The following is a 26,983-nucleotide window of genomic DNA, read 5'->3' as shown; positions in this document are numbered from 1 at the left end:
TTGACAGTTTTTCTGTTCTGCTAAGCATTCACAATGTAATGAGTACTTTTGGGTGTCAGGGAAAATGTATGGACCAAAAGTACATTACTTTCTTTAGAAATGTAGTGAAGTAAAAGTTGTCAAAAAACCCAACTTAAATTCTACTTTAAATAATTTTTATACCACTGAACTCCAAGGTTGTATCCTTGACTCAATCTAAATTGCCTCAGCCTGTTTGGAAGCTACTGACCACTTGCCAGCAACATAACATAATATTATGCTCCTCGTGGTATCAACTAAGTAGACAAAAGTGTGTAATGTGTGATGCAAAAAAAGAAAGACAAAATTCTAAAAAGTTTTCATATATTATTTTTAATTCATACAGGTAATCAGGAGTGACTGCCCATTTTTAAAACAAATATCCTCTGAGCCTCACTTAGCCTATAAAAACATAGGCAGGTTTACTCAGTGGATTTGTGGCTACACGCTGAGGTTGTTTGCACATATGATAACAAAGATGGGTGTGTGAGTGTCAATCTGAAACTTATACATTGTAGAGATAGGGGTTACAATTAGTATATGCCTGATAATAGAAAAAGGTTAAGCACATTTATGTATACAACCAATATATCACCTGCAGAATAGTTCAGCCTCTCCATTTTAATTTATCTCCCACAATAATTTTGCTTATTTGCTGCAATCCCATTTCACAGACACTGACCAAAAATATACGGTCCCGAACTGATAGGCAGGGGTGACAAAATTCCCATGCCCATTTCTGGTTCCAATTTGCCCCGATGTGAACTTACGTCAGAACATGAGCAGGTTACAAACATAAATATGCAATAAAACCAAACAATACAAATGAAACAGCAGATTTGACACTAAATTTGAAAAATATTTACTGCTGAACGAACACATATCATCATAGTTGAATCTGGATCCGGATGTAAAAAAACAGAGATAGACAAAATATGTATGTACTGTCCTTGACAGTGTCAGTTCACTATAAAAAATACACCAAAATAAAGAGCATTTTACAATAGAATTCAGAGTTGAGACTTGTGAAAATTACAAACACAAAAAATGTGCTCCACATGCACACGCATACACTGAGGGAGAAACAGACAATATATAAAATGCACCAGCAACTGAAGAGAACTGTAAGCCTCAACAATAGTGTCAAAAGATTAGGACTGGTAAAGGCTTTGAATGGATTTACATGTTGTCAGTATATTGTGGTGTTGTGGCTGGTCTTGTGTACCTGACTCATAGGAGACTAGGTTGCAGCAGGTGAGGGAGCTGATTTTCTCTTCCTGCTGTGACTCTAGCACCACTATGTGGGCAATGGAGTAGCTGCACTCCTCACAGCCCATTGACAGGAGAATACAAACAATGCAGCTCCTCACAGCACCTATCCCTCCCTACCCTAAGTCACCATGTAGATCTGAAAGGATCAAATAGGTCTGCAATATGGTAATAGCTCTACCTTGCCCTCTAAAAGACTAGATGTAATTTTCACTATATTGCTTACTATCCAACCGTTTCAGATGTACATAAGTACCTAGGTGTAGTGGTTGATTTTGCCTTGAGGAAATGAATGGGTTGCTATCTTCACCTCAACCCATCTTTACTCGGTCCAAATGGAGCACAACTCAACTTTTAAAAACACATCCACTGTTACTTAAGTAGCACAGATCAAAAAATATATTCCATGACATCATTAAAGCTTATAATTCCTGTAGGGGAGGGATGCTCTCCAGGGTAAATTGCATCATCTCCCTGTTCAAACATCAACAAAGGGGACGCAACAAAAATAAAGAGTATGAAAATTATCAAAAACTGTTTGTTCATCAATTCAGCTTATATTACAAGACTCCAAAAATAGACCTGTTTGTTAGTACTCAAAAAATTGTTTTAAAAAAGTGTTCTTAGCTTTTTTTAAAAAGGGCCTCTTCATGTGAGCCTTGTGGCAGGGTTCATAGGTCAAAGGTTGAGGATGGAGACGTCGAAGAGGTCGCAGAGGCCCTCGCTCTCATCCAGGTTATAGATGTAGTCATGGTCACCCGGGGGAGGAGAAAGGCGGAGGAGTGGAGAGAACACTGGTAGAGAGAAAGTGGGATATAAACATGAATAACTGGAATCATCAAGTCAAAGTAAAGGTGTTTATAACATAATCCATTTTAGACTCTTACCTTCTGAAGCCATAAGTTCCTCTAGTAGATCTGCACTCACCATCTCTACACACACACACACACACACACACACACACACACACACACACACACACACACACACACACACACACACACACACACACACACACACACACACACACACACACACACACACACACACACACACACACACACACACACACACACACACACACAGACAGACAGACAGAGAGGTGAGAGAGTGTCTCCTGTACACAAAGTCATAGTTTATCATGCGTTTTATTTGAGGAAATTAAGTTCAAGGGTCTGTTCGGATACATTTAAATAAAGTTTAAAACATGATACACATGCACACGGGGTCAAACACAGTACCTTTAGCGGGGTCAAACATGTCAGAAAAGTATTTGGGGAAATCCAGCACTGAAAAACACAAGGCACAATATAGACACCATACAAGTACATTAGAGGTTGTTTTTATAAGGCAGAGCCAAGTTACACACCGTTTTCCTGTGTACATTTATTAAACAACCAAAAATAAAACAGCTTGCACACACACACATTTCTATAGCAGGCAGGCATTGTACATCATTTGTTGCCACACAGATGCTTCCTGTGTTACAGTGCATTGGGCATAGCCAGGGTTTTAATGTTTAAAAAAAACTTTTAAAACTCTGTGGTCGGAAGTGTGTGCTTACTAAACAGATAAACAATGTACGCACAGTACCAGTCCACAATTTGGACACACCTACTCATTCAAGTTGCATTTCATTTTATTTATTTTTTTAAAACTATTTTCTACATTGTAGAATAAAAGTGAAGACAAACTATGAAATGACACATATGGAATCATGTAGTAACCAAAAAAGTGTTAAACAAATCCAAATATATTTTATATTTGAGATTCTTCAAAGTAGCCACCCTTTGCCTTGATGACAGCTTTGCACACTCTTGGCATTCTCTCAACCTGCCTCACCTGGAATGCTTTTCTAACAGTCTTGAAGTAGTTCTCACATATGCTGAGCACTTGCTGGCTGCTTTTCCTTCACTCTGCAGTCCAACTCATCCCAAACCATCTCAGTTGGGTTGACGTCGGGACATTGTGGAGGCCATGTCATCTGATGCAGCACTCCATCACTCTCCTTCTTGGTCAAATAGCCCTTACACAGCCTGGAGGTGTGTTGGTTCATTGTCCGGTTGAAAAACAAATGATAGTCCCACTAAGCGCAAAACAGATGGGATGGCGTATCGCTGCAGAATGCTGTGGTAGCCATGCTGGTTAAGTGTGGTTTGAATTCTAAATAAAATCACTGACAGTGTCACCAGCAAACACCCCCACACCACCTCCTCCATGCTTCGGGAACCACACAAATGAGGAGATCATCCATTCACCTACTCTGCATCTCACAAAGACACAGTAAGAACCAAAAATCTCAAAATTTGGACTCATCATAGCAAAGGACATATTTCCACAGGTCTAATGTCCATTGCTCATGTTTCTTGGCCCAAGCAAGTCTATTCCTCTTATTGGTGTCCTTTAGTGGTTTCTTTGCAGCAAATCGACCATGAAGGCCTGATTCACACAGTCTCCTCTGAACAGTTGATGTAGAGATGTGTCTGTTACTTGAACTCTGTGAAGCATATATTTGGGCTGCAATCTGAGGTGCAGTTAAAACAAAAGGTAAGTTCATTAGAGTTATTTAACCTTTATTTAACTAAGCAAGTTACTTAACGACAAATTCTTATTTACAATGACAGTCTACACTGGCCAAACCCGGACGATGCTGGGCCAATTGTGCGCCGCCCTATGGGACTCCCAATCACAGCCGGTTGTGATACAGCCTGGATTCGAACCAAAGTGTCTATAGTGACGCCTCTAGCAGTGAGATGCAGTGCCTTAGACCGCTGCGCCGCTCGGGAGCCCATCTTGCAGCAGAGGTAACTCTGGGTCTTCCTTTCCTGTGGCGGTCCTCATGAGAGCCAGTTTCATCATAGCGCTTGATGGTTTTTGCGATTGCACTTGAAGAAATTGACATTTTCCGGATTGACTGACCTTCATGTCTTAAAGTAATGATGGACTATCGTTTCTCTGTTTATTTGAGCTGTTCTTGCCATAATATGGACTTGGTCTTTTACCAAATAGGGCTATCTTCTATATACGCCTAACTTGTCACAACAACTGATTGGATCAAAAGCATTAGGAAGGGATGAAATTCCACAAATTCACTTTTAAGAAGGCAGACCTGTTAATTGAAATGCATTCCAGGTGACTGCCTAATGAAGCTGGTTGAGATAATGCCAAGGGTGTGCAAAGCTGTCAAGGCAAAGTGTGGCTACTTTGAAAAATCTCAAATATAAAATATATTTTGATTTGTTTAACAGTTTTTTTTTGGATATAACATGATTCCATATGTGTTATTTCATAGTTTTGATGTCTTCAGTATTATTCTACAATATAGAAAATAGTAAAAATAAAGAAAAACCCTTGAATGAAGAGGTGTGTCCAAACTTGACTGGTACGTGTGAGAGAGAGACCGTTGGAATTCTAGCCCAGTGCCAAGGTTTATCTCCCTCCATCACATTCCTGCTTATGGTTGGGCGGTCAACCTTTGTCTTATCGCGATTAAGTACCCATAAAACATTGTAATGTACGATGGTATCGCCCCCTAATGGCCAACCCCACAAGTGTATTTAAAATATATATATATATATATATTTTTAAAGGTAAAAAAATCCTTTAAAAAAAAAAGACTGCTAAAAAGGACCACTAGCGAGAGGAATCATGATAAGATATACATTGGAGCCAAATCTATTTTAGTAGTGTATTCCTGGTGTGTGCCGGTATTAGGTCTGGGCGACATGGCCTAAAAATCATCTCTCGATTCTTTCAAACCTATGGGCGATTCACAATATATATATATATTTCTAGATTTTTTGTTGTTGATGTTTTCACTAAATAAGCTTTGTTGTACAATTAAAGGGCAAATACACTGCATTTCAACTAGTCAGCAATAAACAAATGGATTCAGGTCTTGTGAAATTATACCTAGTCTAAAAATACACCTTCCACAACCATAAAACCCAATAATAATTTAATCTAAATAGTTTAACCTGCTTTTTTGCAATAATCACTGATCTGGCTTTCAAGTCAGTCTATGAAAATTGCCTTTTTGTAACAAATTTTACCAGAACCATGTATAATGCACTTTCACTAATAATGACTAACTTCTTGTAGCAGGCATTTATAGAACATTAACACAGGTCTCAAACAAATTAGACAGCTAGCAGAACAATCTTTGACTAAAATGCTGCTAGCTGTACGTGGTACCGCAATGCGTGCGTGACAAACTGAGCATTCATTTTCCAGAACCAATGTTCATTGAAACTCCTGTTTTAGTACTGTCCGCTCTGTGAGCAACTCGAGGAGTTGAGAGATAAAAAGGGTATCATTTAGAAAGGTTAACTTCCTCTATTACAGTAAAATAATGTCTCAATGTGTTTCAGTCTCCATATGACCGATTCTGTTGGATCAAAATTCAAATAACGAGTTGAAACATGTTTGTCTGAGAGGAAGAAGTGATCTCTCATCTTTGATGTTCTGAGTGGCAGGGGGAGGGGGGAGGGGCTTGGTGTGAGTGTGTAAATAGAGAGGAAGAGGCAGAGTGAGAGGTTTCACAAATGTTTCTCGCAAAAATCTGTCCAAAATAAGCCCAATGCGTTTCTATGGGCTTATTTTGGAGGTAAGCTTGTCGCATGCCTTCCCACCTTTGGGACGACTCCCCCCATTGTTAGGGCAGAGACATGAGAATCTTGTCATTATATATAGATCTCTGGTGTAAATGGGAAGGTGCACACAGGACAGAAGGAACGAAGGAGACGACCCCAAAAAGACATGAGAACAAGCGAACATACACACTCAAAAAAAATATTCCGCGATACAGGCATTAGAAATATCGTGCAAAAACATAAATTCTAATTTATCTAATTAATTTGATATCGCCGAGCCTTAGTCTGTGTGCCAAAGTGCAAGTGACAGTCAAGGATCCTCGCTGGCTGTGTGTCGTGTGATGGGTTGTAAATTATCAAGGGCTCAGCTGCAGAGCATGCAACTCCGCTGTCCCCATAACTGGATAATTATTAAATGATACACATTTTTTGCCTAATCTTCCTCCCTTATTAGGCCTAGATTTCTTTCTATATGTTGTATAGGTAGGTTGTAGACTACATTGCTAATTATAGGCTATGGAAATTGGCCTACTCTACACATCATTTCTTTCATAAGCTTTGATCAGCTGTAAGTTCTTTTGACATCATTACATTTTTCCATCTTGATATTGTTTCCTCAATTTGACTTCTTGTTGCCTATAACATTTGTTATTTAAAATAAAGCTGTGATAGAGAATCGCCTATAGACTGCCTTTCACAGATGTTCGCATTTGAAAGCTGCAACTTTAGGACTTTAAACACTTCATTAGAATAGCCTATTTGGTTAATTGTATTCATAATTTTAACTTCATGCTTTTGATAGGCTATTTTAAATTAGTGGGATTTGGATTTTAGCCGTTTGGTTCACAACAGAAATAGGGAGGGTTGCATGCATTATTTTATAATAGACTAAGCTTTCTTCAACTGTAAGGTTTGTACAAACTACTTATTAGATTTTTTCTATCTTGTTATTGTTTGTTCTACCTCTTTCATTATTACCTTAGCCCTATCATGTTTTAAGGTTATTCAAAAACAACCTAAAACTTAGAGATAAATTATCTAACGGCATTCTAAGCTAATTGTTTGATCATGAAGTAGCACGGCGGGAGGGGCAGGAGAAAGCCAACATGCATAAAAACTTAAGTCATATTCATATCAAATTGAATTCTAACTCACAGTCAGATGAATCGGATTTGATTGGTTCAAAGACAGTCAAGTTGTTGTCCAATGAAGCAGAAGACTGGAGGGATCGGGTGTCCAATGATGGTGGTTGCTGAGCAGGTTTTTCAGTGCTGGAGGTGTCTGGTAGGTAGGTAGAGGTAGAGATAGAGAGAGAAAGAGATATGTATACAGATGTAGACATGGGACAATTCAATGATATTGTATTGAGAGTTTAGCAGACAAAACATTTTCATAGACCATGAGAGATATAACAGTGAGGTTACCTGGTGGCTTAGCTGCTGTATGTGCTTTAGGCTTGCTGGTGGCCAGACTCTGGGTGGTCTTAACAAATGTGTGAGTGGGTGTGTTAGTGGTTGTGTCTGCAGAGGCTGCAGCAGACTTGGTGTTCTGCAGCATTTCCTCAGGGGGCGGGACTGGCAGCACCACGGGGGTTGAGTTAACTGGGTCCTTGTTGATGAGCAGAACATCAATGGGCCCAGCAGCGCTCTTCAGATGGATCTGATACGTCCTCTGACCGCTTTGAACCTAAAAGTGGAGACAAACACACACTTACTTTTCACCCTGAGAAGACTGACTCTGACTAGGAGGGGAGGAGGCAGAAACAAAACTAACTTACAGCTTCAGGTATGGGCACCTCCAGCTGCGTACCAGAGGGAGCACGCACCGCCAAGAGGGTATCACCTTTGAAGCAACTGCAGATGTCCTCATGATTAACATAGGCTAGAGTTGGTCAGAGTTAAGGTCAGACACACACCTTAACAGAGTATTATAACAGTGTTAATGCTGGCAAGTGTATCCTCTGCTATTGTACAGACAAGACAGAGCTGCAGCTCTTTTTCTATACTTTTCTACTGGTGTGGACTGTCATGGATACCTATGTAAGGTTAGGGTAACAATTTAGATGTTGGTGTAGGTATGAGAATGTGGGTACATAGTAAGGATATGGGCTATTGTGTGTGTCCTCGGTCACGTTCTTGATGCTTTGTTGGACCCACACCCTCTGCTGGTCCAGCTCACTTTCCCTCATATCCAGATCTTCAAGCTCCAACTTCAGGTCAATCAGCCGGTCACCAATCTCCCTTGAGTTACAGCCTGGCCCAACTCCCCTTAGACAGATAGTGTACAGAAATGTAAGCACATACTGTGTGCATACCTATACACATACAAGCCCGCGACCGTACACTCACTTCCACTGAATACTATTCTTGGACTTCTTCTCGATCAGGCCGATGCCCTCCAGTACATTGGTGATGTCATAGATGCGCCTCTTCTGTCTGACGGCCAGGGTGTCTGCTGCCTACAAGAGCAGAAAAAACGACATTACTCACAACACAACTGTCAAAGTACACCCTCTCTCATCAGAAGCAAAATAACTTAATGAATGATTTTAAAATGCAAGCACTCAAATCCCTACCAAGGCTATTTTCCTTAAAGGGAAATGCATATCCAGCGTGGGGTTTAATAACAAATCACAAAAGGTCAGAGCCTGTGAGACAGGGGCCTGTCAACCAATCACTGGATGGGTCATAGCCCTGGTAGCCAATAATAGGAGAGGTCACAACCCTATGAGCCTATCAGAGGGGGGACTAAACAATGCGGACAATAATGACAGACTGTGACACAGCTACCCGCTGAGCGATGAGACACAGCTTGTCTCTTTTACACACACACTCTTTCTGTGTTTTACCCTCTTTTATTCCTCGAACTCCTTACTGACATTAACCTAGATAATGTAACAGTTTTACACTTAGTTTTATATTAGAGTTTAAGCTTCTATTTTAGAGTATAAATCATCACGATCACAGTGCATGTGTAATTGCTGGCTTTTGGCCAATAAAAAAATTAAAAGACAAAAAATAAAATTGTTGCTAGTCAATTTGACCGTGAGAATAAAATTACAAATCATTTTTATTCGTTGATGGAAATACATTTGACTGTCATGCGTATTGGTCTATAGGCTAAAGCTGCAATATGTAACTTTTGGGCGACGACCAAATTCACATAGAAATGTGAGTTACAGATCGGTCATTATTGAAAGCAAGTTTAAGAAGCGGTAGATCTGTTCTATGTGCTCTATTTCTATGCTTCCTGTTCTTAAGTTTCGTTTTTGCCTTTTTAACTTTCAGTTTTGTACACCAGCTTCAAACTGCTGAAAATACAATATTTTGGATTATGGAAAATACACTGCTCAAAAAAATAAAGGGAGCACTAAAATAACACATCCTAGATCTGAATGAATGAAATATTCTTATTAAATACTTTTTTCTTTACATAGTTGAATGTGCTGACAACAAAATCACACAAAAATTATCAATGGAAATCAAATTTATCAACCCATGGAAGTCTGGATTTGGAGTCTCAAAATTAAAGTGGAAAACCACACTACAGGCTGATCCAACTTTGATGTAATGTCCTTAAAACAAGTCAAAATGAGGCTCAGTAGTGTGTGTGGCCTCCACGTGCCTGTATGACCTCCCTACAACGCCTGGGCATGCTCCTCATGAGGTGGCGGATGGTCTCCTGAGGCATCTCCTCCCAGACCTGGACTAAAGCATCCACCAACTCTTGGACAGTCTGTGGTGCAACGTGGCGTTGGTGGATGGAGCGAGACATGATGTCCCAGATGTGCTCAATTGGATTCAGGTCTGGGGAACGGGCGGGCCAGTCCATAGCATCAATGCCTTCCTCTTGCAGGAACTGCTGACACACTCCAGCCACATGAGGTCTAGCATTGTCTTGCATTAGGAGGAACCCAGGGCCAACCGCACCAGCATATGGTCTCACAAGGGGTCTGAGGATCTCATCTCGGTACCTAATGGCAGTCAGGCTACCTCTGGCGAGCACATGGAGGGCTGTGCGGCCCCCCAAAGAAATGCCACCCCACACCATGACTGACCCACCGCCAAACCGGTCATGCTGGAGGATGTTGCAGGCAGCAGAACGTTCTCCACGGCGTCTCCAGACTCTGTCACATCTGTCACGTGCTCAGTGTGAACCTGCTTTCATCTGTGAAGAGCACAGGGCGCCAGTGGCGAATTTGCCAATCTTGGTGTTCTCTGGCAAATGCCAAACGTCCTGCACGGTGTTGGGCTGTAAGCACAACCCCCACCTGTGGACGTCGGGCCCTCATACCACCCTCATGGAGTCTGCTCAAACGGTCAGAAACAGACACATGCACATTTGTGGCCTGCTGGAGGTCATTTTGCAGGGCTCTGGCAGTGCTCCTCCTGCTCAAAGGCGGAGGTAGCGGTCCTGCTGCTGGGTTGTTGCCCTCCTACGGCCTCCTCCACGTCTCCTGATGTACTGGCCTGTCTCCTGGTAGCGCCTCCATGCTCTGGACACTACGCTGACAGACACAGCAAACCTTCTTGCCACAGCTCGCATTGATGTTCCATCCTGGATGAGCTGCACTACCTGAGCCACTTGTGTGGGTTGTAGACTCCGTCTCATGCTACCACTAGAGTGAAAGCACCGCCAGCATTCAAAAGTGACCAAAACATCAGCCAGGAAGCATAGGAACTGAGAAGTGGTCTGTGGTCACCACCTGCAGAACCACTCCTTTATTGGGGGTGTCTTGCTAATTGCCTATAATTTCCACCTTTTGTCTATTCCATTTGCACAACACCATGTAAAATTTATTGTCAAACAGTATTGCTTCCTAAGTGGACAGTTTGATTTCACAGAAGTGTGATTGACTTGGAGTTACATTGTGTTGTTTAAGTGTTCCCTTTATTTTTTTGAGCAGTGTATATATATCATAGCTGTTTAGATGGCAGAATGATTCCCCACACGGTACTTTCTTGTTTTGTCACATAAATTCTAATTGTTTGCCTAATTTCAGTTTTTGCAACCAGGAAACGGGGTATTGATTTCTGCATAGTGCAGCTTCAATTGACAAAATGTTGTGTAATTAAATTGGGGGGTGTGTATTTTCGTTAGTCGCCATGTATCTTATTTATTACACGTGCACAGCATACAGAGCCAATTTTTAACAGAATATCAATTGTCAAACAGCGCTAGAGCTGCTGCTGCAGATCCTCAGCTCGATGCTTCTGGAGTGTCATTGGGCAACAATTCTAAATGCAATCACATGTTAAAAACGGTTTTGATGGTCATGATTAAAAATAGCTACTATTGCTTTATTTCTCAACTGATAATTGAAGTATGCCTTGCATTTGCCATTTATTGAGAGACTTCGGGATTTTGGCAATGAGGCCCTTTATCTACTTCCCCACAGTCAGTTGAACTCGTGGATACCATTTGAATGTCTCTGCTTGCAGTTAAGTAGCTTACTTAACTGCAAGCAGAGACATTGCTGACACACTGCTAGTGATAACTAGTGCTAGCACATTTGCTAACTAGCGTTAGCATAAACACTGGAAGTCTATGGTATCTGCTAGCATGCTAGCAGATACCATAGACTTCCTGTCATTGCGCTAACACAAAACTACCTCCAACTTCCTCCAACTTCCTTCATACTGGACACAGTGACATACAAATGTTATCCACGAGTTCATCTGACTCTGGGGAAGTAGATAAAGGGCCTCATTGTCAAAATACCGAAGTATCCCTTTAAGCATTAGTGTTAGTCAACACCTATTACATTGTAATTAAAATCTTCCCGGACACATTTTTCTAGTGGAAACCCTGGTGTGGGTGTCTGAGTGCATGTCATATTCCACATCCATCTCCTCGGAGTTTGTTGCACATCTGTTACAACACAATGTAGCAATCAATATCAATCAAACAAGGCAGTGCTTAGACTTATATAGGTTATAAAATTGAAGACTGCGATTATACTAAAACATAAACAAACCATGGCTAACCATTCTCACACAGTCAGACAGTCAAAAGAGATGCAGCCCATAACTCACTACTTTAAGATCGAGCACCCCGTCCTCCGCTTCCTGCAGCAAAGTAACGAACTTCGTGGTGAGAAGTCCGAGGCTCCTCTCGTGTCTCTGAGACTGGGGAGCATCGGAACCTTCCAGCTCGGTTCGGCTCACCTCCAGCGCCATAACCAGTCTGAATCGGTTGGACGATATAACGTTAGTGAATGGGAGTTTTCCCTAAATGCTGTAAAGCACTGGGCCTATGCCCTCGGTCGTCCTAGTCCAGTACAACCGCAGGGATAGTTGCAACCCTAGAAAGGCTGTGCCGACACCGGGTCAGTGGTCGGTCCAGTTCGTCTCCCCGTGAGCCAGAACACAGTAAGCAGCCACCCAGCAATGAGGTCCTATGCTCGAGCCGTTGGAGGCGGGCTGAAAGCTGGGATGGTTTCAAGCGTCTGCAAAGTGAGGACACCAAGGTAAAGTGAAACGAAAAATACTTAACTACTCACTGTACCATAACCTGCTGTATGCATTGCATACGGAGACGAAGCTACAGTAGAGTAGCTAGCTATATCTCTTAGAGTTCCTACTCCAATTTGATTTGATCAGATTGTGTATGAGTGCAAAATACCAAGTTAGCAGTAAATGCAAACCGGTTTCGATTAGACCTCCGCCACTGGATTGGCTTGGCAACTCATTGGCCAACCACCCATAGTTACGTTAGCTAACTACGTTAGCTAGCTACAGTACCTAACTATCTCCTGTCACGAGTGTCCTGATGAATGGTCGTATGTACTTACCAATGAGTTATCCTCAAAACAGCGTTGGAATGCTATTCAAATTGAGTTTGTTTCATCGATATATTGTAAGCAAGCAATCACTCAGGGCATTTACTTAACTAATATTCGAAAGGCAGTTTAAAAACTCCCTCCTACTGCATCTTTCATCCAACAGAACCAATGCATTTTTCTTCCTGTTCACGAATGTCATCGCGTACAGCGAATTTGACACCGAACGGGGCATGGAGCGACGCAGGAGATAGCCAATGAAATCACGTTAGCGCTAGGGAGCGTCACACATAGAAGAGTATCACGATACAGCGCAAAATGAAACGATATTGTAATATACACTGAGTGTACAAAACATGCAGGACACCGACTCTTTCCATGACATAGACTATCCAGGTGAACGCTATGATCTCTTATTGATGTCACTTGTTAATTTCACTTCAATCAGTGTAGATGAAGGGGAGGAGATTGGTTAAGTACGTTTTTTTAAGCCCTGAGACAATTGAGACATGGATTGTGTATGTGAGACATTCAGAGGGTGACTGGGCAGGACAAAATATTTAAGTGCCTTTGAACAGGTTATGGTAGTAGGTGCCAGGCACACCGGTTTGTGTCAAGAACAGCAACCCTGCTGGGTTTTTCACGCTCAACAGTTTCCTGTGTGTATCAAGAATTGTCCACCACCCAAAACACATACAGTCAACTTGACACAACTGTGGGAAGCATTGGAGTCAACATGGGCCAGCATCCCTGTGGAACGCTTTCGATACCTGGTAGAGTCCATGTCCAGACGGGGGGGAGTTTTGTACACTCAGTGTATATTGACCCAGTGTCTTGAATAAAACACGGTATTAGAATGTCTTTCAGAACTATGTCAAGATGACATTCACATTTTTGGAACAATGTAGAGAATGAACAATAAACCATACACCCACAGACAAGTTTAAAAGCAGAAATAATTTTGACAAGTCAAGGACTCTTTTCCACTACTTTGCAAAGCCCCTACCCTCTTTGAGTCACTCATGTGTAAGTAGATTCCCTAAAAACATTCCACTTCGATACAGCTACGACTTTTCCGTAACAGGTTAAGAGAATTAACGTAGCAGTTTAGGAGAATTAGGTTAACGTCAGGAAAAGTGTTAGGGTTAGTGAAAATGCTCTCCATACATTCTACAAAAAGTCACTTGTACTGAAGTGCAGTGTTTTTAAAAAGTACCCAAGTGTAAGATTGAAATGACCAGAAATCATGGATACCAGAAATCTCCAAAAGTCCCCACAAGGACAGTAAAACAAGGAAAATTCTCCCTCGTGGGGATATTTCCCAGGTCCCCATGAGGAAAAAGCCTATTTTAGGCATAGGGGTAAGCTTTAGGATTGGGGTTACAATTATGTTCAGTGTGTGTGTGTGTGTGTGTGTGTGTGTGTGTGTGTGTGTGTGTGTGTGTGTGTGTGTGTGTGTGTGTGTGTGTGTGTGTGTGTGTGTGTGTGTGTGTGTGTGTGTGTGTGTGTGTGTGTGTGTGTGTGTGTGACAGTCTTGGCCTTGTACTTTAACTGACAGTGTGGCCTATGGATTGTAATGTATTTTGTGGATTCAAATAAAGTATTTCAAATGTGTGTGTTTTTGTGTGTGTGAGTGTGCATGTGTGTGCTATACCTCTGCATCCTACCACTGGATCAGAGGCTAAAGGTGTGATGGTCAAACACAAAGGGGCACAAGGTGGGGAGGGGCCAAAAGGGGCATCTCCCTTCCAAAATTACAGCCTGACCTATTTCTGTCTACCGTGGTTATAAACCCACAAAGAAGCCTTCCCAGGCGGCCCAGCCCAGACAGAGAAGACTGGAGTGGGACAGTCAATTGGGGTAGCATCCCCCTCACCTCAATTCAGCATGGAGGCCAAAATGTAGCAATGCTTCAAGATGCAGGAGCAGCACAATAAAATACTATGGTACTATTTAGTTCAGTTTACTATATGCCACTTAACAGATTATTTTTTATCCAGAGCGACATGTATGACAGAGTGCATAATATATATATATTTTTTTAAATGTGATCTTTGCGGGAATTGAACCCACGTTGTTCACATAACATGGACCATTTACGGTCAGAGTATTGGATCAAGCCAAGGTCGAAATGATTTAAACCCTGGTCTGAGGGTCACATTGGAGAGACAACCCCTGATGCATTGGTTGTGTGGAAACGGGTGCATTGGGGGTCAGGGACAGCCGTATGCTATGAATGCACAATGAACAACATGAAAGCCCAGGCCGCTGTGCTGTCCCTGCACTGTTGGGGCAGGGGCATTGTTTGACAGACAAAAGGCTAACGGTGCCCAGGACAACCCACAGTGCATTTGGCCCCTATGGGACAGAGGATGAGAGACTAAGGGGGAACAAGGGTATCTGGAGAGTACACCCAACCAGATGCCCCCCCTTCTCCTTCCAAAACCAAAACTAGAATTTCCCACCTCACATCCCCATCCTAAAGAGACAACAACACAATGAGAGGGCCTCTTCCTCGCAATAAAATAAGAATGAGCCAGAAGATAAAGAAGGAGAAAAATTTGAGAGCGAGTATGAGGGAGGGAGTTAAAGGACTGAATGTGATTTCTATGATCTTGTAGGAGCTGATGATGGGTGACTAATATTCCAAGACAGAAGAACACAACACACCAATTGTCATACAAAATATGTCATACCCTCTACCCAATACCGTTTAGATTTTTCCCAAATTGAGTTTCTCTGTTTTATTTTTTCTAGTTTCAGTTTCAGTTATTTACTCTCAAAATTCCAATTATTTATAGAGAAACATCAACATTGAATGTCCTGAGTCCATGTCAATGCATCAATCAAATCAAAAGGAAAAGAAAAAAACTAACAAATGTAGATTTTTTTGTGTAGATTCCTTTTTTTGTGTAGATTCCTTTAATTGCGCACCTAAGGCCTGATTCCGGCCTGAGTCAAGCCATAAATTGAATGTTATTTCTTTTTATGCACCTTTCCCCATATGCATATTCTGACCTTGAACTTAAACATGAAAATAGCATGCTGTTCACACCGCTTTTCTTTCAAGGTGGAGATCTAATAAATTAAGGTGTGGCAGACCTAATAAATTAAGTGTCTACAGATAAGCCATATTCTGACCTTGACTTATTTCCCTCATAATTCCACCACCTTTATGCACGAGGAAACCATGAATAAGGTGGAGCGAACTGGCTAACTGGCTATACAAAGTGATGGACAAGCACCCACCACACAGACAGGAATTCCCATGCTGTTGCTTCTTCAAAAAGTTACAAGAAATACCAATCACTGGTGCATTATTTTCATATCTTGTGAGAAACTTGTGTAGGTCAATAGGTTTTCTAATAAGTTCAATACATTTAATGAATCTTTTAAATTCAACACATTTTGAACATTGTTAAATTCCGTATTAATGTTGGGACCTACTTGATAGTCTGGTAAAGTGCCACCCTGATTCACCCCCTTGCACAGTTATCACAATTTGTTGCTTGGAAAACTACTCCAATCAAAAGGTTTTGTTCAAACACAAGTCAGTATAGACTATCAAGGCTGTAGGGGAGACCGGGACCGGGGTTGCAGTTGTCACACTTTTTACTCTTGTGTGTATTTTCAGGCACCAATATCCCTTACAATAATCTTTTCAACATTAATAGAAAGACCAAGTTCTTGGGTTGACATGGAGTTATTAGCAGGGTTGGATGTCACACAGAATGTGGTTGGTTGTCACAATGTTGCTAGTAGCTTATTCCTTTTGTAACAAGAAATTAACCTCTACGGGGTTGGTGCCCCCCCCCCCAAGGGACGGTTGAGCTAACGTGCGCTAATGTGATTAGCATGATGTTATAAGTAACAAAAACATTTCCCAGGACATAGACATATCTGAAATGGGCAGAAAGCTTAAATTCTTGTTAATCTAACTGCACTGTCCTATTTACAGTAGATATTACAGTGAAATAATACCATGCTATTGTTTGATACCATGCACAATTATGAACTTGAAAATGTATTAATAAACCATTTGGGCAGTCATGATACAACATTTTGAACAGAAATGCAATGGTTCATTGGATCAGTATGAAACTTTGCACATACACTGCTCTCATCTAGTGGCAAAAATCTAAATTGCGCCTAACATGGAATAATACATTGTGACCTTTCACTTGCATTTCAAAGATGATGGAACAAAACAAAAAATATGCATGTATTTTTCTTTGTATTATCTTTTACCAGATCTAATGTGTTATATTCTCCGACATTAATTTCACATTTCCACAACCTTTGAAGTGTTTCCTTTCAAATGGTATCAAGAATGTGCATATCCTTGCTTCAGGTCCTGAGCTACAGGCAGTTAGATTTGTCATTTGTGTCATTTTACGCGAAAATTGAAAAAAAGGGTCCGATCCTTAAGAGGTTTTAAGCTATAGCCTATACCATACAGTCTTAGAAATAGCCTTTCTTTGATCAAACAATATTCCTAACAAAATTCAGCATTTTATTCATTGAGAACAACATATTACATTTTGAGTAAATTTGTGTGTGAATGCGTGTTTGCACAGCATGTTTGCGTGTGTAGTTGTGTGACAGAAAAAATATGTGTGTGAGAGAGAGGCAACGAAGGGAGCTCTTTATAGCACAAGCCCAGAATGGAGCTCGGGATTTATTATATACTGGCAATGGCAATGTCCACGAATAATGTTGTTATAATGGGTTAGATTGTGACAACCAACCCCCCCAAATAGTTATAATGGAGTTGATAGTGACATTGAATGCCAAATTCAATGTGACAACCATCCCTAACTGAGCAAAAATGCTAACTATGATGCTAGTTACCACATGGCTTGACCTAGCAACTCGGAAATAGGTTTGAAATATAGTTATCCTCTTCCTCTTTTCAACAAACATAATTGTTCATGGTTACGGCCATAATTAAAATTTTCACCTATGAAAAACATAGATTTTCCCTCACCTCAATGTTTTGTCACGCTGACATGAATTGACGAGCAGGTGGATTCATTATTTTAAAGAATTCATACAAAGCAACCTCTAGATTGGGAGTATAAGCACTGTGACAACCAACCCCCGAGACAGCCAAACCTGGTCTCCCCTAACTGTGTGCCTATGACTCTAATTTAGTAACTTTCTTTATTCCCTCATGTGTGCTTTATTTTGAATTTATTTACTTAGAAGTGCTTTAAATATTGATTACTCCTAAAGTGTGCTCTATTTAGGTTTACATCTTATTTACTTATTTGAGTGACTCCTTTTCATTTGAATTGGTTAACCCCCTTTTGAGTGTTTGTCTCTTTGCGTGAGTGAGGGAATGAGTGTTAAAGGTAGATTCAACTATAAAAAATAAATAAAGAGAGCAGCACGCTCTACATACAAGCTCCATGTAATTTATTGGGTAAACCACCAATGCTTCATCATCACCATGCCTTCTTCAGGATAGACTCAGCCAAATGATGTTGCCACGAGCTGCACCGGAGATATTGAGAGAGAGATGCCACACTTTGCTCTCACACAGTCACACACAGTATCTGGCATGTGCATGGGTTTGCTTTAGACTGTGTACAGCATGGTAGCCACGGGACCAAAACAGTGAAGAAGTTGAGCCTAACGCTTCAACGCTCTTAGTTGTTGCTGAAATTGATCCACTAAGCTGTTTACTTTCTGCATCTATGTCACATCACTGAGTCTACCTTAAATAATGCTGCATTCACAACCTTCTTCTTTGGTGGAGTTTTAAGGGGGACTACATCCTGAAAAGTTGTATTGGATTAGGGTCAAGCTTACTCAGAAAACAAACCCAAAACGGAAATGGGAAAACAAAACTTATAATGCCCTCTAAAATCCGAAAACAGCATACAAAACAAAACAAAAAAATACTCAGTGCCCTACACAGATCCGGGGACCTGAGAGGATGCCATGCTCCTGCCAGTACTTCATGCAGCCCTTCACCCTTTACATCCCTCACTCCCAAGAATCTTTCATCTTCCGCTACGATAATAGCAATCCTTCCGAGTTCTTTACCACTCCTGTAGTGTAGTTTATCACCGTAACAATAAATGCCCCAAAGTCCATCTTTTTCATGATAAGGGTATCTGAATCCTGCAGCTGACTGCGTTCATAACCAAGTGGGAAGGTGGTATTCACCACAAGAGGCAATCTATCAATATGGTTTTTTAACACTATAATTTGTTTACAAGCATGATAGCTGTATTTTTAGTTTATGGTTGATGGAGCTTTTTGGCCATTAACCAATCGCCGTTTCTCAACGAGTTCAAAGCATGTGAAGGCATCCAACCGGTATTCACAACTTCACAACTAGTAATTAGCACCTTACCACTTGGTTATGAACACAGATTTAGGGACCAGAGCCACGTCCCCCACATCTGAGGAGCATTGGGGTTAATGAGTTGCTACTGCACAATGGCAGCCCTGAGACAATGTTCTGCAGATTCAAGCCAGCAACAGGGTGCCACAGCCGTGCGGCATCCCAAGCCGTGTCCTCAGAGCATGTGTAGACCAGCTGGCTGGAGTGTTTACGGACATATTCAATCTCCCCCTATCCCAGTCTGTTGTCCCCACTTGCTTCAAGATATCCACCATTGTTCCTGTACCCCAAAAAGCATAGGTATTCTAACTAAATGACTTCTGTCATCATGAAATGCTTTGAGAGGTTAGTTAAAGATCATATCACCTCCACCTTACCCGACACCCTAGGCCCACTACAATTTGCATACCGCCCCAACAGATCCAACGCATTCACCATTGCACTGCACACTGCCCTATCCCACCTGGACAAGAGGAATACCTATGTGAGAATGCTGTTAATTGACTATAGCTTAGCCTTCAACACCGTAGTGCCCTCCAAGCTCATCACTAAGCTCGCGGCCCTGGGTCTGAACTCCTGCAACTTGGTCCTAGACTTCCTGATGGGTTGACTCCAGGTAGTGAAGGTAGGCAACAACACCCCGCCATGCTGATCCTCAACACGGGGACCCCACAGAGGTGCGTGCTCAGACCTCTCCTATACTCCCTGTTCCCCATGACTGCGTGTCTCCAACTCAATCATCAAGTTTGCTGACAACACTACAGTGGTAAGCCGGATGTGGAGGTCCTGGCCCGGAATGGTTACACGTGGTCTACGGTTGTGAGAACGACTGCCATTATTCTCTAAAACGACATTGGAGGCAGCTTTTGGTAGAGAAATTAACATGAAATTCTCTGACAACAGCTCAGGTGGATATTCCTGCAGTCAGCTTGCCAATTGCACGCTCCCTCAAAACTTGAGACATCTGTGGCATTGTGTTGTGTGACAAAACTGCACATTTTAAAGAGGCCTTTTATTGTCCAAACATGCTGTTTAATCAGCTTCTTGATATGCCACACCTGTCAGGTAGATTAATTATCTTGGCTAAGGAGAAATTCTCACTAACAAGGATGTAAACAAATTTGTGCACAACATTTGAGCGAAAGAAGCTTTTTTTTGTGCGTATGGAACATTTCTGGAAGTTTTTTATTTCAGCTCAAAAAACATGGGACCAACACTTTACAGGTTGTGTTTATATTTTTGTTGAGTGTAATTAGAGCCTATTGAGCATAATCTCTCAGACACCCAGCGCATCCCCGAGGGGTCACAACCTTTGGGACAGTTGTTGCTGAAGCAGATGAAGCTGAGAAGGATCAAAACATTAAGTTTGTGAATTTAGTGGAAACCTGCCCATTTGTAACAAGCATGGTAACAAGCATTCATTGTTACACCTTTGTAATTACAGACCGCAATTACTACCAGTTACATGTTGTTATTACACTATTGGTTTTTACAGTGTAATTACACATGTAATTACACTGTAATAAGGACCCCATGAAATTAAGTGTTACTGATTTAACCACAAAGACCAGGGAGGTTTTCCAATGATTTGCAAAGAAGTGTTATTACTATTCAGGTTCAGAAAACGTTAATGTCCTCAGAGAGGCAATTCATTTTGCAGCAGTCATAAAACATATCACACAACAAAACAAATTTAAATTAAAAAAAATAGCAAAGGATTTTTACAAGCAACTAGGCTGGGTAAGTGGATTTTCATAATAAAATGTAAAAATGGGCTACATGTTAAAGTACAATTAGTTCAACATTTTGTTCAATTACAGAATTGCATTCGGAATAAAAGAGTACTTGGCCCTGTCTATTTTTTTTAACCTTAGGTAGTCTGTACTTGCGGCCAGAGGGAAGGAGCTGGAATTCGGGGTGGAGTAGTTGAGAAGAGTCAACCGCTATATCATTTGCAGTCTGGAGAGCTCTGCCCAGGTAGAAAGATGAGAGTTTTTACTGTTGCTGCTCCTTGCTTTTTCCGCAAGTCCTGACTATCTTGCCTAACCTATTTTTTGGTGCAATCTTGATATTCCAGCAGTAGGACAAAATTCTCTCAAATAATGATTCATAAAAGAGAACCACGATGGTTAGGTCAACATTAAAAAAGTGCAATTACCGTAGGAAATACAGTCTCTGTTGGCCTTTCTTAAAAATAGTGTCAGTACACTGATCCCAGGACAGCTTGTTGTCAATGACTAGCCCAAGATATTTGTACTCCACTATTTCAATGGGCTCATCTTTTATCAGTGATTGTGTGTGCATGGTAGTGTTCCTTCGAAAGTCAATCACCATATCTGTCACGTCCTGACCATAGTGCTTATGTGTTTTGCTTGTTTTAGTGTTGGTCAGGACGTGAGCTGGGTGGGCATTCTATGTTGTGTGTCTAGTTTGTCTGTTTCTGTGTTCAGCCTAATATGGTTTTCAATCAGAGGCAGCTGTCAATCGTTGTCCCTGATTGAGAATCATATATAGGTGGCTTGTTTTGTGTTGGGATTTTGTGGGTGGTTGTTTTCTCTGTCAGTGTTTGTGCCACACGGGACTTTGACGGTTAGTTTGTTTTGTTATTTTGTAATTGTATATTGTTTTCATGTTATTAAATCATGGAAACTTACCACGCTGTACATTGGTCCTCCAATCCTTCTCGCCTCTCCTCGTCCGATGAGGAGGACGAAATAGACTGCCGTTACAGAACCACCCACCAAACCCGGACCAAGCAGCGTGGCAACGGGCAGCAGCGACAGCAGCAGCGGTACCAGGAGGAATGGACATGGGAGGAAATTCTAGACGGTAAAGGACCCTGGGTAGAGCCAGAGGAGTGTCGCCGCCCCAAAGCGGAGCTGGAGGCAGCAAAAGCGGAGAGGCGGCATTATGAGGCGCTAGCAAGGCAGAGCCCGAGAGGCTCACCCAAAAATGTCTTGGGGGGGGGGGGGGGGGGGACTAAAGGGGAGTGTGGCGAAGTCAGGTAGGAGACCTGCGCCAACTTCCCGTGCTTACCGTGAAGTGAGAGGGCGTCGTACTGGTCAGACACCGTGTTATGCGGTGGAGCGCACGGTGTCCCCAGTACGCGTGCTTAGCCCAGTGCGGGCTATTCCACCTCGCCGCACTGGTAGGGCTAGGTTGGGCATCGAGCCGGGTGTCATGAAGCCGGCCCAACGCATCTGGTCTCCTCGGGCCGGCGTACATGGCACCAGCCTTACAAATGGTGTCCCCGGTTCGCCAGCATAGCCCAATGCGGGCTATTCCACCTCGCCGCACTGGCAGGGCTACGGGGACCATTCAACCAGGTAAGGTTGGGCAGGCTCGGTGCTCACGAGCTCGTGTACTCCTTCACGGTCCGGTATATCCGGCGCCACCTCCCCGCCCCAGCCCAGTACCACCAGTGCCAACACCACACACCAGGCTTCCAGTGCGTCTCCAGAGCCCTGTTCCTCCTCCACGCACTCTCCCTGTGGTGCGTGTCTCCAGCCCAGTACCTCCAGTTCCGGCACCACGCACCAAGCCTCCTGTGCGTCTCCAGAGCCCTGTACGCACTGTTCCTTCTCCGCGCACTCGCCCTGAGGTGCGTGCCCTCAGCCCGGTACCACCAGTGCCGGTACCACGCCCCAGGCCTATAGTGCGCCTCGAGAGTCCAGTGTGCCCTGTTCCTGCTCCCTGCACTAGCCTTGAGGTGCGTGTCTCCAGTCCGGTACCACCAGTTCCGGCACCACGCACCAGGCCTACTGTGCGCCTCAGCAGGTCAGAGTCGGCCGCCTGCCCAGCGCCGTCTGAGCTACCTGCCTGCCTAGCGCCGTCTGAGCTGCCTGCCTGCCCAGCGCCGTCTGAGCTGCCTGCCTGCCCAGCGCCGTCTGAGCCGCCCGTCTGTCCCGAGCCGTCAGAGCCGCCCGTCTGTCCCGAGCCGTCAGAGCCGCCCGTCTGTCCCGAGCCGTCAGAGCCGCCCGTCTGTCCCGAGCCGTCAGAGCCGCCCGTCTGTCCCGAGCCGTCAGAGCCGCCCGTCTGTCCCGAGCCGCTAGAGCCGCCCGTCTGTCAGGAGCCGCCAGAGCCGTCAGTCAGTCAGGAGCCGCCAGAGCCGCCAGCCAGTCAGGAGCCGCCAGCCAGTCAGGAGCCGCCAGAGCCGCCAGCCAGTCATGAGCCGCCTTCCAGTCATGAGCCGCCTTCCAGTCATGAGCCGCCCTCCAGTCATGAGCCGCCCTCCAGTCATGAGCCGCCCTCCAGTCATGAGCCGCCTTCCAGTCATGAGCTGCCCTCCAGTCATGAGCTGCCCTCCAGTCATGAGCTGCCCTCCAGTCATGAGCTGCCCTCCAGTCATGAGCTGCCCCTCAGTCCGGAGCTGCCCCTCAGTCCGGAGCTGCCCCTCAGTCCGGAGCTACCCTTAGTCCGGAGCTGCCTCTCTGTCCTGAGCTACCTCTCTGTCCTGAGCTACCTCTCTGTCCTGAGCTACCTCTCTGTCCTGAGCTACCTCTTTGTCCTGAGCTACCTCCTAAATCATGTGGGGGCCTTGGGGAGGATTCTTAGGCCAAGGTCGTGGGCGAGGGTCGCCACTCAAAGGACGCTAAGGAGGGGGACAAAGACAATGGTGGAGTGGTGTCCTCGTCCTGCGCCGGAGCCGCCACCGCGGACAGATGCCCACCCAGACCCTCCCCTTGAGTTTTAGGGGTGCGTTCGGAGTCCGCACCTCAGGAGGGGGGTACTGTCACATCCTGACCATAGTGCTTATGTGTTTTGCTTGTTTTAGTGTTGGTCAGGACGTGAGCTGGGTGGGCATTCTATGTTGTGTGTCTAGTTTGTCTGTTTCTGTGTTCAGCCTAATATGGTTCTCAATCAGAGGCAGCTGTCAATCGTTGTCCCTGATTGAGAATCATATATAGGTGGCTTGTTTTGTGTTGGGATTTTGTGGGTGGTTGTTTTCTCTGTCAGTGTTTGTGCCACACGGGACTGTGACGGTTAGTTTGTTTTGTTATTTTGTAATTGTATATTGTTTTCATGTTATTAAATCATGGAAACTTACCACGCTGTACATTGGTCCTCCGATCCTTCTCGCCTCTCCTCGTCCGATGAGGAGGACGAAATAGACTGCCGTTACAATATCCTTTGTTTTGTATGTGTTTTAGATGGGAGGACTCACACCAGCCAGTAAAATCATTCAGAGCTGGTCCGTGTTCGGTCTCATCCCCTTCGAGGAGACTGACCAAAGCAGTGTCTTCAGCATATTTGATCAGGTGGCACCCTGGAAACTGGCTCCGGCAGCTGTCTGTATACAATATGTATGTAACCGGTGAAAGAACGCTGGCCTGTGGGGTTCCAACTAAAGAAGTGCACATCTCAGAGAGTGTGTTGACAACTCGTACCTGCTGAGACCTATCAGTGAGGAAGTTGGTGATCCATTTGATAAGCATAGAATCAAGTCCGAAGTCTCCTCTAAGTCTGTCCTTGAGGATAAACGTATTGATTGTGTTAAATGCAAAGGAAAAATCTTCGAAAATGATATGCACGTTTTTGCTGCCCTTCAAATGCATGTACATCTTTTCCTCTCTCCGACCGGTATGCAAACTGGAGGGGGTCAATGAAGTGTTGGTAGATGAGTAAAAAATACAGCCGACATTGAATATCCCTTCGAGCATGGTGTAGTTATTAATGACACTTTGGATGGTGTATCAATACTGTCACGCCCTGGCCTTAGTATTCTTTGTTTTCTTTATTATTTTAGTTAGGTCAGGGTGTGACATGGGGAATGTTTGTGTTTTGTCTCGTCTTGGGTGGTTATATGGTAAAGGGGGTGTTGGGTTTAGTGTATGGGGTTGTGGTTAGTGAATGTGTCTAGGTATGTCTATGGTTGCCTGAGTGGTTCTCAATCAGAGACAGCTGTCTTTCATTTGTCTCTGATTGGGAGCCATATTTAAGGCAGCCATAGGCATTATGTGTTTGTGGGTAATTGTCTATGTTGTACGTTTGTAGCTTGTGTGTGCACTTACGTTTATAGCTTCACGATCGTTTGTTGTTTTGTTTCGTTTTGTTATAGTGTTCGTTGCGTGTTTTTCCCTTCTCGAAATAAAGAGAATGTATTTTGCACACGCTGCGCCTTGGTCCTCTCTCTCACCCATAGACGATCGTGACAAATACACCCAGTCACTATAAATGTTCCTAACTCAGTTGCTGGAGAGAAAGGAAACTGCTCAGGGATTTCACCAAGAGGCCAATGGGGATTTTAAAACAGTTACAGAGTTTAATGGCTGTGATAGGAGAAAACTGAGGATGGATCAACAACATTGTAATTACTCCACAATACTAACATAAATTAAAGAATACAAATGTTCCAAAACAAGCATTCTACTTTTTGGGGTTATTGTATTGTTTCTAGATGTTACTGCACTGTTGGAGCTAGAAACATAAGTATTTCGCTGCACCTGCTATAACATCTGCAAATATATGTACATGACCTATAAACTTTGATTTGATTTTGCCTTTCCTAGCCACTGTTCTTCTGCACCTGGATTGCTTGCTCTGTTGGGTTTTAGGCTGGGTTTCTGTAAAGCAGTTTGTGACAACTGTTGATGTAAAAATTCTTGCCTGAGGATGGAGTTGTCCCAGATTTCAGCCTTTTCTTTGGCAGGAAAGTCTCAAAAGCCCTACCACTTGGCATTTCGCATGAGTAGCAGCGAGTGAGGGTGAACTACCCATTGTCTCCACAAGGGAACACTAGTTCTGCCAGAGCTAGGGAGATCTTATTCTGTAATTCATTCACCTTCAGCAATTACTAGGTCATGAAAAATAAAACTACAGCAGTAGTTTAACAATGTTTAACCCACAATGTAATGCCTTATCATCTGTGTTAGGTTCTGTAAAGAGCAGATATGGGAATGATCAATCAATACGTAGATGATCCAGTATGCTTTACCATGTATTATGTCTTTATGTCCTTCAATGTGATGTCTTAGAATGATCTCCAACATTGATTTCAGGGGACAGTCTTGGGCCTTCCAGGTGAAGAATTTGTCGCAGGTCGGATCTATTGTTGATGCTTTGTATTTCCATTTTTAAAATCCTTCGAATGGTGTTTCTATCACAGATAAATCATACTATATTATTTCAAAGTGTTTGTAAAAAAAAATAACAATGGTTAAAAACTTGATTTAGATTTTTTTTAAATGTGACCGTTGATTTTATTTCCTCGGATCCCTTTGCATCTATAACTCTTGCTTGAGGACAGGAGTCCCCGCACCCGACAAAACATGTATATAAAGCTCAATATGAGTTTACTCAAAAGTCTTGCAGACTGACATTCAGGCTGCACACGCAAAATATCCAAGTTTGTTCTTACTCAGTATATACATTTATTGCATTCAATATATTTCTGGCCTCTGTTTAACAAGTAGAGAAACATCAGACGCAGACACAGGTGGAATTGAAACATTTAAGAGAATGGATTGAAAGGCAATTTAACAAGAAACTCATAAACATCTCCACTCATAAAACTTTATGTGTCCTTATCAGAGAAGAGTGACTTGTCCTCTGACATAAGCAGCAGTAATCATGTCTGGATCTTTTCTGGATTTCAGTCCCAGCCAGCAAGAATGGCTAACCACATGGGGTAATGAAAGCTGGAGGATGCCCTGTCTAAGCAGCTGGCTAGGAGGCCTCAGATGGCTTGTCCTCTTCTGACTGTGATGATTGTACTATTATTGAAGGGTGTGTAGAAAAGGACTGTGAAATCCTAGTGGCAAAGACACACCCCTTTACACATTTGCATCAATGAGACACTGATCGGAGTCGCCTGAGAGGGAAAAGAGAGAGACGCAGGGCACTATTCAATCACATATAAGTACATGATCTGTGTCACTATTCTGTCAGATACTGATACATACACACATACTCAAACATGGACACAGTAACACACAGAGGGAAGATAGTGGGATGGGGGTTAGTAAGGGT

General features: G+C 43.0%; 1 protein-coding gene across 1 annotated transcript; it reads right to left on the bottom strand.

The window, feature by feature from the left end:
* Window positions 1–343: 343 nt before the first annotated feature.
* On the bottom strand, window positions 344–12,808 carry LOC120025329 (transcription factor E2F4-like). Its single transcript, XM_038969852.1, has 10 exons — window positions 12,673–12,808; window positions 11,915–12,327; window positions 8,228–8,337; window positions 7,985–8,146; window positions 7,657–7,765; window positions 7,304–7,565; window positions 7,035–7,160; window positions 2,529–2,576; window positions 2,175–2,219; window positions 344–2,081 (listed from the first exon to the last, which is right to left on the bottom strand). The coding sequence occupies exons 2-10, from the start codon at window positions 12,056–12,058 to the stop codon at window positions 1,966–1,968; spliced, it is 1,122 nt and encodes a 373-aa protein (XP_038825780.1). The 5' UTR covers window positions 12,059–12,327; window positions 12,673–12,808; the 3' UTR covers window positions 344–1,965.
* Window positions 12,809–26,983: the final 14,175 nt, after the last annotated feature.

Source organism: Salvelinus namaycush, chromosome 30 (genome assembly GCF_016432855.1).
Source record: "Salvelinus namaycush isolate Seneca chromosome 30, SaNama_1.0, whole genome shotgun sequence".
Classification (NCBI taxonomy): domain Eukaryota; kingdom Metazoa; phylum Chordata; class Actinopteri; order Salmoniformes; family Salmonidae; genus Salvelinus; species Salvelinus namaycush.
The sequence above is the reverse complement of the archived record's forward strand: the minus strand, read 5'-3'. Positions and strand labels throughout refer to the sequence as shown.

Excerpts from the sequence above, each read along its gene's own strand:
- LOC120025329 (XM_038969852.1), bottom strand. The coding sequence starts at position 12,058 with ATGGCGCTGGAGGTGAGCCGAACCGAGCTGGAAGGTTCCGATGCTCCC. Across the intron at positions 2,220-2,528 it reads CATGTTTGACCCCGCTAAAG|AGATGGTGAGTGCAGATCTA; the intron begins GTACTGTGTTTG and ends GTGTGTGTGTAG. Across the intron at positions 2,082-2,174 it reads GGAACTTATGGCTTCAGAAG|TGTTCTCTCCACTCCTCCGC; the intron begins GTAAGAGTCTAA and ends TCTCTCTACCAG.